Raw genomic sequence first — 12672 nt, forward strand, 5'->3', positions numbered from 1 at the left:
TTCAGGCATGTGCAGTTTGTGATGTCACAAACATCTTTGTGACACCACAAACTACACATGTTGCATATTAAATTGTGCAAGGCACTGCTAATTTGCAGTGTGGGGGCAAAATTTGCTACCAGGATTTTCCAGTAGCAAAAAAACAAACAAAAAAGGAAAAAAACCTGGGACAAAGCACATGAAAATAGCATGCACCAGAACAGGCATGAAGATGGGAGAGCAGGCAGCCAAGCTGCTTGCTCCCACATCTTGAGTCGCTGTGGCACATGGGGCACACAGGGGTTCCACACAGCATGTGGAGACAGGGGAACAGGCAGCCTTGTTCTAGGGAGCTGGGCATGGCCCGCAACAAAAGGCACATGTAGGGGTGTGCACTGTGGCACAAATTTGTGCTGCTACTATTTATGCCACTGCAAGCATACACCCCTGCTTGTCTGCATGCAACTCTAGCATGTATTCATGGAGACTGAAGTCATATTTCAGCAGCTCCTCCCTTCAGCAAAGTAGTTAAATATAAGTTTAAGTGTTGTGTCGAATCTGGAAGGACTTAGCCACGTGTTTAAACTGAAATGAATTGACATGTTAGGCACCTAAAGCCAAACTTTACATCCTCCAAACTCCACCTCATCTGCCACCTAATTTCAGAAGTGCTTAAATCCTATGGGTGTCTAAGATTTTTATATTAAAGTTCCCCTGACTGGTGAACTGTTGCCTGAGTCCCCCCAGACCTCACAGGCTTGGACAGCTTAACATTGACAACTTAACTCAAGCACCATCAGGGTACAGCAACAATCTTCTGGCCAGCTTGCCTGTGTTCTCACAGCAGACTCTGCACATTCCTTCATTAAGTTAGTAAAGAAGGAAATATCCCCCTAAACATTCACACAAGATACATGAGATCTGACTTCAATTCCTTTTTGTGCCTGGGGAACATGGAGCTTGAAGGAGCTTCCTGAGCTATCAAGCCCAGTCCCCAAATTAGAGTCCACCTTTTCTATCTCCCATAAAACACCAAGCTGTAGCTTTAACTAAGATGGAAGCTCAGGACTGAAGATCCTGAGGGCAGCAAGCACCTGCCAATAGCACTGGAAAGGGGAAGGATTCAATCCTGCCCCCCCCCCCCCCCCACACACACACACACACACACACACACACACACACACACACACACACACACCTCTAATTTTCTACTGGCTAGCTTAGGTGACTAATTATCACATTGAGTTTTGCAAACTCTTTTCCCTTGTACATTGTACAGGAAACCCAGGGTCAACCTCAAGGCTCTATTCTGCTGTTGGGCCCAACTACTTAAAAATTAGGCAGTGTCATGCCAAATGTCACAGTACCAGAATTCCTTGAGGGCTCGGCCCTCTAGTTTTCTTATACTGCATTCTTCCCTCAAGACGTAGCTTCCTCAAAATACTGGAGCACGGACAGAAGAGAAATATTTTTCTCAATTCAGTGAGATGTACTCATTTACAAATGAGCAATTGTTGATGGGGTGATGCAATTTTCACTTCAGAGACCTATTACAACTTCTTCTTTTGCTTTATGATTGCAAAGGTTAAGACTACAGACAGTTCACATAATAAGAGAGAAAGTACAAGTGATAGCAGTATGAAGGTGCTCCTTTTTGGTAAGTAACCTATCTACAACTTGATTATAAATCTATTGTATTGGAAGAGCTGTAGAATTTGCTGCTGCAAATTTATTTTTCTATTTTAGTCATGTCATGATTTCATATGATTGAATTTTGCTGTATGTGATGCTATATTGCATCTGTGCACATTAAAAATCCCTGCTGGATACTCATTTATTTATTGAAATACTTCTAAAAAATGTAAAATACATTGTAGATAGAGCACATACTTTCATAACATCTATACAAAAGTTGGAGTTATTTCACCAAAACATTAGTTGACGAAATGAAGACATTTTATTTTGATTTGAATTAAGGGAGGCAAAAATTTTTTGGATTCAATAAGAAATCAGAACTGATATGAAATTTTATCCCAAACTAATACAGAAACTGAGTCCACATATTTTTGTTTGTCCCCCTCCCCCCGCCTTCACATTTTTCCCTTTATTTCCTTTTGATTTTGATAGTACTTTGTTGTAATGGAAAACAGATGTAAGCAAGATGTCATTGTCCATGCAGGTGGTACACAAACGTGCTAAAAACAACTCAGAATAAATCTTGCTTTAATGGGATTTCCTACCTTTGTTATTTAACAAGGAGATTCAGCTGTCTCTGATAAAGCTTTGTGGTGGGAAGCACACAAACTTGGATGCATATTTCAAACATCTGCGGTATGTTTTGAGATTTCTTGATTGTTAAGTTACATTTCACTCAAATGCCCAGTTTTGCTCTTCTCTTCCTTTTGTTTGATGACATTTTTGCCAGACCCTTGTAGGAATTTCCACTGTAAAAGAGGAAAGGTCTGTCACGCAGATGAACAAGGAAAACTCAGCTGTGTTTGCCAAGATCCTGCTGCTTGCCCTCCAACTAAAGATTATGAGCATGTAAGTATTCCACTGACACAGGAAGAACTGACTACAATATTTGATACTCCATTAGTTAGAGCGATTCTACACTAAGACAAATGTGAATGGCTCCCACTGGTTTTGATAATTGGACACCCAAGAGTTGAAATTACCAGAATTGTCACAGATGGCTGCTTGAAATTCTTAATGTAATTTTCCCCCTAATTTACATTACAAAAAAAAATAGTACACTCTCTTTAAAAATTGTACAGAAAATCCAACCATTATATCAATTTGTCTCTGATATTTTAGCAGACCTATGCACTTACTCATGTAGGACACTGTTCAGCATGGTTTCCCACTAGGCTGCTATGGGATTACTATATACAATACAATAGTATTTTGTTACAGTAAATTACATTTAAGATTTCAAAAAAGCTTAAAGTTAGGCCCCCAAATCGATATTTACACCCCCTGAACAAGGATTATTTTCAGAAATACTAAACACTTGCAGGTCGGTGGCCTGTTTAATTTCATGCTCATTCTGTGGTACATTGACATGCACAATAGCAATCTAACAGTATTACTGAATAGATTTTTCTCTCCTTACCTAGATTTGTGGCACTGATAATAAGACCTATGAGGGCATATGCCAGCTCTTTGGCATGAAATGCCAACTTGAAGGGACAAAAATGGGACATCAGCTGCACCTAGATTATATTGGATCCTGCAAATGTAAGGCTGTGCTTATTTTTATGCATGTAATCTACCTCTATAAAAATGCCTATCACCTTAATAGCAAATCACAGCTATAAGATCTCTCCCTTCCCCATTACTTCTGTATATGTTACCCTTCAGTCAGAAATAAGCTCACAATCCTAGACTCAAAAGTCCTCAGAGAGATCTCTTTCTATAATTATATTACATAAAATGCCCAAATCCATTGATTTGACTTTCGTGAAGAATCATTTGTCTGCCACCTGGCTTGGTTCTATCACCTTCCTTGTAACTTTTTTTGGTGGGGGAGGTGCTACCACCCTCCATTACCAGTCTTAAATATAGCTCTCCTCACAATATCTCTGAGAGGTAGCAGCAGATCATTACCTTTACGAGTACCATTTTATAGTTTGGTGTTGGGACCCTGGGGCACAAAGAGCTGAATACAGGAAAGAACTTAGGCAGTATAACAGCATACTTGGGCATCACCAGTTGAACTTCCAAGTGTTCAGTTATAGGGGTCCCCTCACCCTCTACCCAGAGCAAGTTCCCCAGTCTTGTACTTGGACATTGTTCCCCCAATGAGTGCCTTCCCTTCTCTCAGGTCACTCTAGCTAGCTGGCTAGTTGCTGTCCGCCAGCTGTCTCCCTTTTGTTCTTTTCCCTCTCCACTTCGTACTGATTGCAGAGATAGCAGGGAGGACCTGGCCTGGGCCAGAGGTTCTTTTTAACCCCTTTTTCACCATGGGCAGCATCCTGCCCATAGGTGATTGGTAGCGGGCGCACGGGGCTGCACATACTCCCCCCAACAGTGCCGGTCCCCCCTCTCCCCCCAAATGGCTGACACTGACGCTGTAGGCAGGGCTGGTGCCCTGCCTGACAGGGCTGCCACCATCAGCAGCTTCTGTAGGGGCCCCCCAAGATTCAGGAGGCACCATTCACTCATGATCCTGCCTCATCACAAGTGCCTAAAGCAGGACCTGTGCGGAATGTAGGTGCCTAAGTTCAAAACTACAATCTAAAAAAGCACTAGCTCCCTATCCTAAATATGTCTAAATCTGGCAGGTGCCCCCACATTTGACTGTGCATGCCCAGGACTGACCCGGGCTGAGCAGCTGTTCCACCTAAGTTCTATCCAGAAATGAGGTGTCCTTCTGACTCAGTACACTGACCTGTGATCACCCCTCATGGGCAGGATTGAGACCTTCACAAAATGAAGTTGTAGTCACATTCTTTTTAAAGGTGGAGCTGGTGCCACAACTCACATGTTATATACTCACTGGATGGCTAAAGCACTCACTTGGGGAGTGGAAGACCTGAGTTCAGTTTACTTCTCAGCTTTAAAGTAGTCAAACACAGTTCTCCCACCTTCTAAAAGAGTGCCTAAGCCACCCCTCACTGAAGCTGTGCCACTCCGCAGCAATGAGTTCAAAACTCCTGAGGTCCATCAAAGGTGAGTGAACATAAGGAAGTACGACTTTCCTTATGGTTAGGGCACTCATCTGGGAGGCAAAAGTTCTAGTTTCTGATCCATGCTCCTAGGACTATTTCTGTATGTTATATTAAGCCAGGGGTGGGCAAAATGCAGCCCGCGGGCTGCATCCAGCCTGCCAGGCCATTCTGTCTGGCCTGCAAGGCCCCTAAAAAATTTAGAAAATGAATATTTATCTGCCCCTAGCTGCTTCTGGCCTGGGACTGTGGGGCTGTTCACACCTCCCTGCCCTGAGCAGGAAATTCAGGTAAGAAGGGTGTGTGTGTCGGGGGCGGGGGGGCAGGAAAGAGGTGGTGGGGGTTGGGGGAGTGGAAGGGAGTGGGTGTGTAGGACCCATGCCAGTGTCCTGGGGCCAGTGCCAGTGAGGCCCAGAACGGGGCAGCAGGAGTATGGGGCACAGGCTGGCAGGGGTCTATGGAGCTGGGCTGCACTGCACCAGCAGGGAGAGAGGGGAGCTGGCTCAGATCCACAGAGCCCCAGCCAGCTGGGACCCTGCGCTCCTGCCACCCACTCTGGGCCCTGCCAGTGCTGGCCCCGGGGCACCAGTGTGGGACCCGCGCTCCCACTTGGCTGCCGCTGGCTGCCATGTGTCTGCTCGCTCCCAGCTCCACCTGTCCCAACCCCACTGCAGAGGCAGGAATGACTGTGAATATCCCCAGCCCTGCACAGCCCAGACTTGCCCGTCTGGGCTGAGCAGCAGTGGTGGCAAGCATGAAACAAGCTGCTGCTCAACACAGGGGAAAAGTGGCCCCTCCCCTCCTGCTGCCAGAGCTCCCTGTGGCAGCTACCCAGAGCCCTGCCTCTCTGCCATGTCCCCACCACCCCATGGGGCAGCAGTGGCAACAGAGAGCAGGCACAGGCAGCCCTGCATGGGCTCCAAATGGCAGCCGCAGGGAGTGCCAGCAGCAGGAAGAACAGAGCTGCTTTTCCCCCACCCCAGCAGCAGTTTGTGCCCTGCTGCCACTGCGCTCAGCCCATTGGGTGAGGCCAGAGCTGCCACAGGGCCCATTCTGGCAGCACCAGTGACAAACAAACAGCAGCTGAGCAAAGGGGAAAAGCACCCCCACCTCCTGCCACTGCTGGGCAGTCTGCCAGAGCCTGCTCCGTGCTAGGCTCCGCTGTGGCTGCTTTGCTGCCGGCTGTGTGCTGCCCAGGAGCTGCAGCAGAGCCTAACATGGTGTGGGCTCCCCCAGCAAACACTGCACAGCGGCAGCAAGGAGAGTGGGTGTTTTCCTCCACCCCAAGAGCAGTTCGTGCCTTGCTGCTGCTCAACCTAACAGGCTAGCCTGGAGCCGGCACAGGGCCCAAGCTGGCAGAGGTGGCAAGGAACAAACTGCAGTTGAGCACAGGGGGAAAGCGGCCCCTCCCCTCCTGCTGCTGGCACTCCCTGTGGCATCTGCCGGCACTCTGCCTGTGCCCACTTTCTGTTGCCACGACTGACCCACAGGCAGTGGGGACGCAGTGAAGTGGCAGGACAGTACCACATGGGCTCTGGGCAACTGTCGCAGGGAGCACCAGTGGTGGGAGGAGGAGTGTCCGCCTTTCTCCTGTGCTGAGCACCAGCTTGTTCCCCGCCCACTGCTGTTGCTCAGCCCACGACCCTCCCCCTCCCCCTCCCCCCACCAATAAAAATTTAATTTAAACATGTAAATTAAATTAAAATCTGTAAATTATACAGTTTGCAGGTCTGCAGTTTGAAAAGGTTGGGAACCCCTGCCATAGGCCCCTGCCTGCCTGCACCCCATGCTTCTACCACTCCACTCTGGGCCCTGCAGGCCCCATGCTCCCACACACCTGCTCACTTTCACTCCCCCCATACCATTTTACCCACATTCCTACCCACCTACCGGCTGCTCTGCACCCCATGGCTCCCATACCACACACACATCCCCACAAACCCCCATACCCACCCACCCACAACTCCCAACAAATCCCACACTCACCCCATACCCCCCCAACACCCATGCACACTGCATTTTGAGCTTTTATGCAATAACTTCTACATATCCAGAACAAACAAACATAAATCAGATCAAAAATATATTTTTTAAATTAAATTGAAATATATTATTATGGGTGTTTGATTTTTAGGTTTTTTTCCCTAAAATGGCAAACCCTCTTCCCCAAAGGCGTACTTCCAGGGGCAAGAGGAGGGACTATCAGTGGCAAAGGTCAGAGGTTAAGGGGATGGGATTTCTGTAAAGGGGCAGGGCTACCCATGTGGCCCTTGACAGCTTGTCAAAACTCAGTAAGTGCCCCTTCGCTGGAAATAATTGCCTGCCCCTGCCTTTAGCATTTTCCAATCCCCCTCCTGAGGAAAGGAATCCAGGCACTGGAAGCTGAATGGACAGAGCTTCCTCCGTACACCTCTGTCTCAGTTTAAATTTGACCTGTAAATTTGCCCATAAGACTCAAACATTGTTTTGAAGAACCTGACTCAGGACTAAATGGATCTCTTGATAATGAGTATGGAATCCTTTGTTATTTGGAACAGACATTCCTCCTTGTACTGACTATGAAGCAGATCAGTTCCCTCTCCGAATGAGAGACTGGCTCAAGAACATCCTCATTCAGTATTATGAACATTATCTGGACAGATCTGGATTTCTATCTGACAAGCAGCAGAATAAAGTAAGTAATTATTTTAAAATAAAACACAGCACCTGTTACATCACTAGAGTCAAGTGAACTATTTGTAATAAATAATTCACTCTATACATTCCCCCTTTTCCTGTTAGTGAAGGGTCTTTGGGCACATGGTGATCTTCTGCTGTGAATAAAACTTGATCTGCTAATTTTTTTGTGTGAATACCTCAGCAGAATTCAGCATCTGAAAGTCAAAAACTTGAGTTGTGATGTTTAGTTTTGAACAGACAGGCAAGTGACATGATACCATATTTACTGGCATACCATGCACACCTGTTCCCTAAAACTTAGCTTTTCAAAATTGGGATACGTGTCTTAAGTAGGGAAGCTAATCTTCTGCCCAGAATAGAAGGAACCCATTTTGATTCCTGCTTCATCCAACATTTAAAAACAACTACCCAGCAGCAGCAGTGCATTTCTATTCAGGCAGCTGAGTGAGTCAGTTGACTTATTGGCTCACTGGCTCTTCACTCCATAGGTGTTAATGACCATCTCTCTTTTTTAATAGTCTTGATGTTCCACTACTTAAGCTAACCTGAGCAAGAGGCTGAATATCTCTTTTTCAGCTGACTCTTGCTACACAATGGAACTCTTCACTGGCCTAAAACTAAGAGTCAGTTCATGTGCCATCTACCCTAACCCCATTGTAGAAGCTGGGTAAAAGTAGACAAAATACAGCGGAAGGTAAGCAAGACAGAACTCTGACCAAAGCTCAGGCCACTGTCTCTTCACTGCTGTTTTCCACATGCTAGCTAGACAATGCTGGCATAGGTGTACTAATACGTTCTACACCCATACATTCATTTTGCTGTGCTGACACTGCCACAACCTGTTCCTTGCACTCTTCCTTCTCCCTCATACCCAGGCAGCATGTAGACTATAAAGATACCATGAATAAGCAGCTGAAGGTTCTCTGGCATGGGGGACTCCATAGCTGGTGGTGAGCTGAGACATCTCTATTCCACACTGTAGAGGAAGGGGGCAAAAAGAAGGGTATATACTGTAGCACTCTAGTGAGCCCTTGATGTTTACCCAACACTTATGAATGAATTTGCTTACACTACAGAAACAAGATAGCTAACTTGTAAGGACACTTTTTTTAGTGTAGTTTCCAGCTGCAAGCACTGCAAAAACAACTCTTATGCTATTTGAGTGAGATTCTATGGGTGGGGTAATTCTAGTTGGACTATTTCTTCTATCACTTAATGGTAATTTACTTACCTGCTCGTGCAGGTCCAGAAAATCTACCAAAATGAAAAACGTCTCATGGCTGGTGATCATCCCATTGAACTTCTGTTACATGACTTTGAGAAAAATTACCACATGTATGTGTATCCAGTGCACTGGCAGTTTCACCAGCTTGATCAGCATCCTGTGGACAGGTAGAAACTCTTTATATATGTGCTATTCTGATCTGGATTGTTTCACTGAGAAGTCATTTAGAAAAATGCAAGTATTCTCTAATACATACACACTGGGACAGACTCTCAAATGCTGTAAACTAAGCATATTGACCTTAATTGTGCTTATAACTAGATGCTTTCAGTCTTTAGACATGTCCTGTACAATACTTGTCAGATTTTACTTACAAATAGGATTTAGCAAGAAATACCTGCTACCCACATGTATTTCATCATAATCAGCCATTGCACCTTCAACTGTGGGACTTCCCAGCAATTGGTAAGGGCCTAATCCAGGAACAAAGTATTTGGTTAGGAAATTAATGAGGATGCAAGAACAGAGGTTCATCCATGGTGGTTAGTCACCACAAATATATCACTGGCATTCAAAACTCATCTAAAAAGAATTAAGATAGCATTAAAGGTGGACAAGTACGTTAAGTTATTCAATTTTGATTGTTGCAGTTATAGGATTGTGTATCTGACATCTCTGTGGCACCTTACTAAGGCCTCCACCTACCACCTCGTTGGATCAGGGAGCTTTCTTCTCCCTGCCAGCAAATATTTTAAGGCTATAATCCCCTTGCAATTTCCTAGCAAGTCTGGCCTTGATACAGTACTCTGACTCATTCTCTAAGGGATAGTGAGAGATTGACTCAGTGACAGAGTGACCAATCAGCTTTCCCAAGGCACTATTTACTCTCAGATAGAAGTATCACTGAAAAAGCATATTATAAAATGATAGCAGCTTACATGTGTGATCTTTTACCGTGTAGTATGCATCATCATAAATGTGGCTGTGGTAGATACAGACATGGGTTTGTCAGGTTTTTTTTCCTGTCTGTAACTAGGTATAGATTGTTTCTGTAAACTCCTTCTATTATACTATACTACCCTCTTAAACCAGAACAAGCCAACGTACACAACTTTACCTACTGCCTACATCAGAGATACAACAACCTTTTTTGAATATTCCATGTTGTCAGAACAAACAACACATGTCAGTGTAATTATTTTTTAAGCTTTCAAGTGGCCTAAGGCTGACATCCCTCACAAATGGATGTTTCTTTTTGTCTCCTAATAACCTTGACTGTCTTTAGTAACCTAAACTATTTACCCCAGGAACAAAATCATGTGCTGCCTCCATTTCATTTCAGGTTACTGACGCACTCAGAGCTTGCTCCTTTGCGAGCTTCTCTAGTGCCCATGGAGTACTGTGTAACTCGTTTCTTCCAGGAGTGTGATGCTGATAAGGATAAACATGTCTGTTTGAAAGAATGGTGCCACTGCTTTGGAATTAAAGAAGGTAAATCCAGAAGGGTGAGAGGAATACAGGCTGAGAAAAATGCTTCCATTCAAACTAAGCAGAGAAAAATCTCACTTCATACACAAAAGTTAAGAAACTCTGGCTACGATATTGTGAATAGCCATGTTGTAAGGCAAACGGAATGGAGATCAGGGATGATAATCTCAGAAGAAATAGAGTTCTTTGTTAGTTCACTGAATCATACTTCAGCTTTTCCTTCAGAAATACTCTTCAAGTTACTTTGCAATGGATGAGATATCTAAGTACATACAGAGTGATCTAACTATAGTACTATAGTCAACATTTTACTGGTATCAGGTTTGCAGCTATGTAAATAAGACAATTTGGCTCTCTTCCTTTGACCCTGCAGTTGACTCCTTACCTTCCATTCAAGAAGTAGGAGTCAGTCTCACTTTTGCACTTGGTATCTGTATTTCAGTTATCTATAGTTAGTCCATACATTGGATGCTTGTTGCCTGGTTTTCCTCTGCTGACTGCTTTTCAATGTCATACCAGTCCATTGACCACCTAATTCAGCAAACTATCATAGGTGGTGCTTTTGCTACCCACTCATGTTATCACCTGGAGTAGTATTTAGAGCACTCCTGCAGGGAGTGCTGGTTTCCAAACCTTGCTTCAAAATTGTTTTTTAAATGATAAAATACATGAACAGTCTTTCAGGCAGAGACCAAAACTCTAGTTTCTCCCCACCTACATAAGTGTTCTAGCCAGAAACTTGCAGAGTTATGCCCCTTCTCTTTAGTGAATCCTGAATTCTTCTTTGCACAATGGAACAGCTTCAGCAGGAAGGCTGGAAAGTGCCCTCATCCAAAATAGCCAACAGGCTGATAGAGCATTTTTGTGGGAGGTATAGGCTTGAACCCCGTTGGGTTGAAGAGAGACTGAACTTGAGTCTTCAGCTTCTTGCAATATACTCTAACGTGGGTGGCAATAGCATCATGACATGACCATGCCACAGTGGCAGCAATATCTGTTTTTTGTGTGAAGCCCAATCTTGTCAGACATAGACATACTCTGAGCAGATATGGCTCCTCAAGGAAGTAAAGACTTAGACTCTGAATCACAAGTCTTGGACAAGGTGCTGATTGGTTCAGCCTTGTCAAAACTGGGGCATATGTTGGACTGCAATTTTTTGCACCTGGGAAATATTAAAGTAAAAATATAGGAACCTATGCAGTGTAAGCGACTCCAGGCTTAGGGTTTTTCAGGACTGCAATTTTGGACTTAAGTGCCTAAATTCTGACTAAGCTCCACTTTGGGCATATAAGTCACTTTTAGAAGCTAGCCCTGAATTACAGCAGAACACCGTAACAAGTTAGGCAAGAGAAGCAAAGATGCAAGTTATTTTTTCACTCACTAAAAAACTGTAGGGCTTCTTTTAGAGAGAAAAAAATCCCTAGGATTGAATATATTTGTTCATGACCCTTTTAACAACTCCTGGTCTTAAGTGGGAGTTGGCTGTGACCAAGAAGTACTTATACACTTACGAAGCCTTTCTGAGCCTAGAATTTTAGCAGCTCTTCTGGTGACATACATTATCAGCCACAGTTTTGAACAACGGGGCATGGATTATGCTATTAAAGGAGTGACAGTGTTTGGCATGTGGTGTTACTAGTGGTTCTGTTGGTCCAGAGTAGATTTAACGGCATCAGTGATTTTAAAGATTACAGACATGTCAGGAAAATATTACATAATGAAAAAGCAGTTATTAGAAAGGATTTAAAATGGGCAGTGTTTGATAAAAGCACCTGTTTCTGTTTTCAGATATGGTTCATAAATCAACATTTGAAACGTTAGAACAAAATTTATGACTCACTAATGATAAAACAGTCACGATATAATCATTTTTCTTGAATACTAAATGTTCAGTGATTATAGTAACCTTTTTTTCCCTTTTTGTCTGTTTTGCAGAAGACATTGATGAAAACCTGCTATTCTGAGTTTGGTGGAAAAGAGTTCAAGCATCCTGTACTTACTACCAGTCATATCCATGAAGCCATTCTATTTCTGTGAACCCAATAGCATAACAGTTTTGAGGAGAAAACTTACATAATGTTTTGGTTTTTGGTTTTTTGAGGTTTTTTGTAGATTGACAGCGTTACTCCCCAATAGGGCAAATAAATGAATAATACTAAATCAATTAACAATAGCAGAGTATAAGAACTTTTCAAATGGATTAGCTAAATTAAAAGGCATTTTTGTGTGTTTCTGCCTGGAGTTTAACTTTCAGTAATGCCTCTCTATACACAAGAAACAGAATTGTTCACAACACTGTTTTCCAGTGGATATATATGGCAAAAATCTTAACATATACTGTGGAAAACTGGCTACAAATAAGACAAGTTTCTTTGTTTATTGACCTACTGTATTATCAGTTTCTTAACATGCTAATAAAGTAGGAATCAAATAATCTATATCTATTTGTCTCCAGAACCACTACTCCGTAGTTAAAAGAAGAGGATTCAAGATAAATGTTTAACATTTCATAGATTTTCATAGACATTGGGGCTGGAAGGGACCTCGGAAGATCGAGTACAGCCCCCTGCCCCAGGGGCAGGAAGTCAGCAGGGTCATGGGATCCCAGCAAGATAAACATCTAATTTACTC

At 43.7% G+C, this 12672-nt stretch overlaps 1 protein-coding gene across 3 annotated transcripts in view; it reads left to right on the top strand.

Moving 5' to 3' along the window:
* The window catches only part of SPARCL1 (SPARC like 1), a 37742-nt gene extending 25261 nt beyond the window's left edge, over positions 1-12481 (top strand). For all 3 annotated transcript variants that reach the window (XM_019552803.1, XM_019552805.1, XM_019552804.1), the window contains exons 6-12: positions 1564-1636; positions 2405-2523; positions 3099-3219; positions 7187-7323; positions 8572-8720; positions 9896-10044; positions 11977-12481. In XM_019552803.1, the coding sequence (XP_019408348.1) occupies positions 1564-1636; positions 2405-2523; positions 3099-3219; positions 7187-7323; positions 8572-8720; positions 9896-10044; positions 11977-12005 (777 nt within the window). In that variant the 3' untranslated portion in view covers positions 12006-12481. The remainder of the gene's footprint in view (positions 1-1563; positions 1637-2404; positions 2524-3098; positions 3220-7186; positions 7324-8571; positions 8721-9895; positions 10045-11976) is intronic.
* Positions 12482-12672: the final 191 nt, after the last annotated feature.

Source organism: Crocodylus porosus, unplaced genomic scaffold (genome assembly GCF_001723895.1).
Source record: "Crocodylus porosus isolate Cpor-Errol unplaced genomic scaffold, CroPor_comp1, whole genome shotgun sequence".
Classification (NCBI taxonomy): domain Eukaryota; kingdom Metazoa; phylum Chordata; order Crocodylia; family Crocodylidae; genus Crocodylus; species Crocodylus porosus.